Source organism: Papaver somniferum, unplaced genomic scaffold (assembly GCF_003573695.1).
Source record: "Papaver somniferum cultivar HN1 unplaced genomic scaffold, ASM357369v1 unplaced-scaffold_114, whole genome shotgun sequence".
Lineage (NCBI taxonomy): Eukaryota > Viridiplantae > Streptophyta > Magnoliopsida > Ranunculales > Papaveraceae > Papaver > Papaver somniferum.
Window position 1 is genome coordinate 3,827,243 of NW_020620381.1, and position 285 is coordinate 3,827,527.

At 42.8% G+C, this 285-nt stretch overlaps 2 protein-coding genes across 2 annotated transcripts in view; one reads left to right on the forward strand and one right to left on the reverse strand.

The window, feature by feature from the left end:
* The window catches only part of LOC113328909 (diacylglycerol kinase 5-like), a 41,699-nt gene that overhangs the window by 37,078 nt on the left and 4,336 nt on the right, over window positions 1–285 (reverse strand). The gene's annotated exons all lie outside the window — the stretch shown is intronic.
* Window positions 47–285, forward strand: part of LOC113328859 (beta-glucosidase BoGH3B-like) — a 2,355-nt gene continuing 2,116 nt past the window's right edge. The window contains exon 1 of the mRNA XM_026575855.1: window positions 47–261. Coding sequence (XP_026431640.1) covers window positions 122–261 — 140 coding nt within the window. The 5' untranslated portion in view covers window positions 47–121. The remainder of the gene's footprint in view (window positions 262–285) is intronic.

The following is a 285-nucleotide window of genomic DNA, read 5'->3' on the forward strand; positions in this document are numbered from 1 at the left end:
TTTCGCCTCTGGCTTGAAACTCTGTAACAGGATTAACATAAAGTTTGCGTTGACAGGGAGTTTACTGAGTGGTGGAGGCAGTGTGCCGCGTGCCGAAGCTACCGCTGAAGAATGGATTGATATGGTGAATAATTTTCAGAATGGTTCTCTTTCTAGTCGCCTTGGAATCCCGATGATCTATGGGATTGATGCTGTTCATGGCAATAACAATGTTTATAAAGCTACCATCTTTCCCCATAATGTTGGGTTAGGATGTGCTAGGTAAGTTTTTTTCTGCTTCGGTTT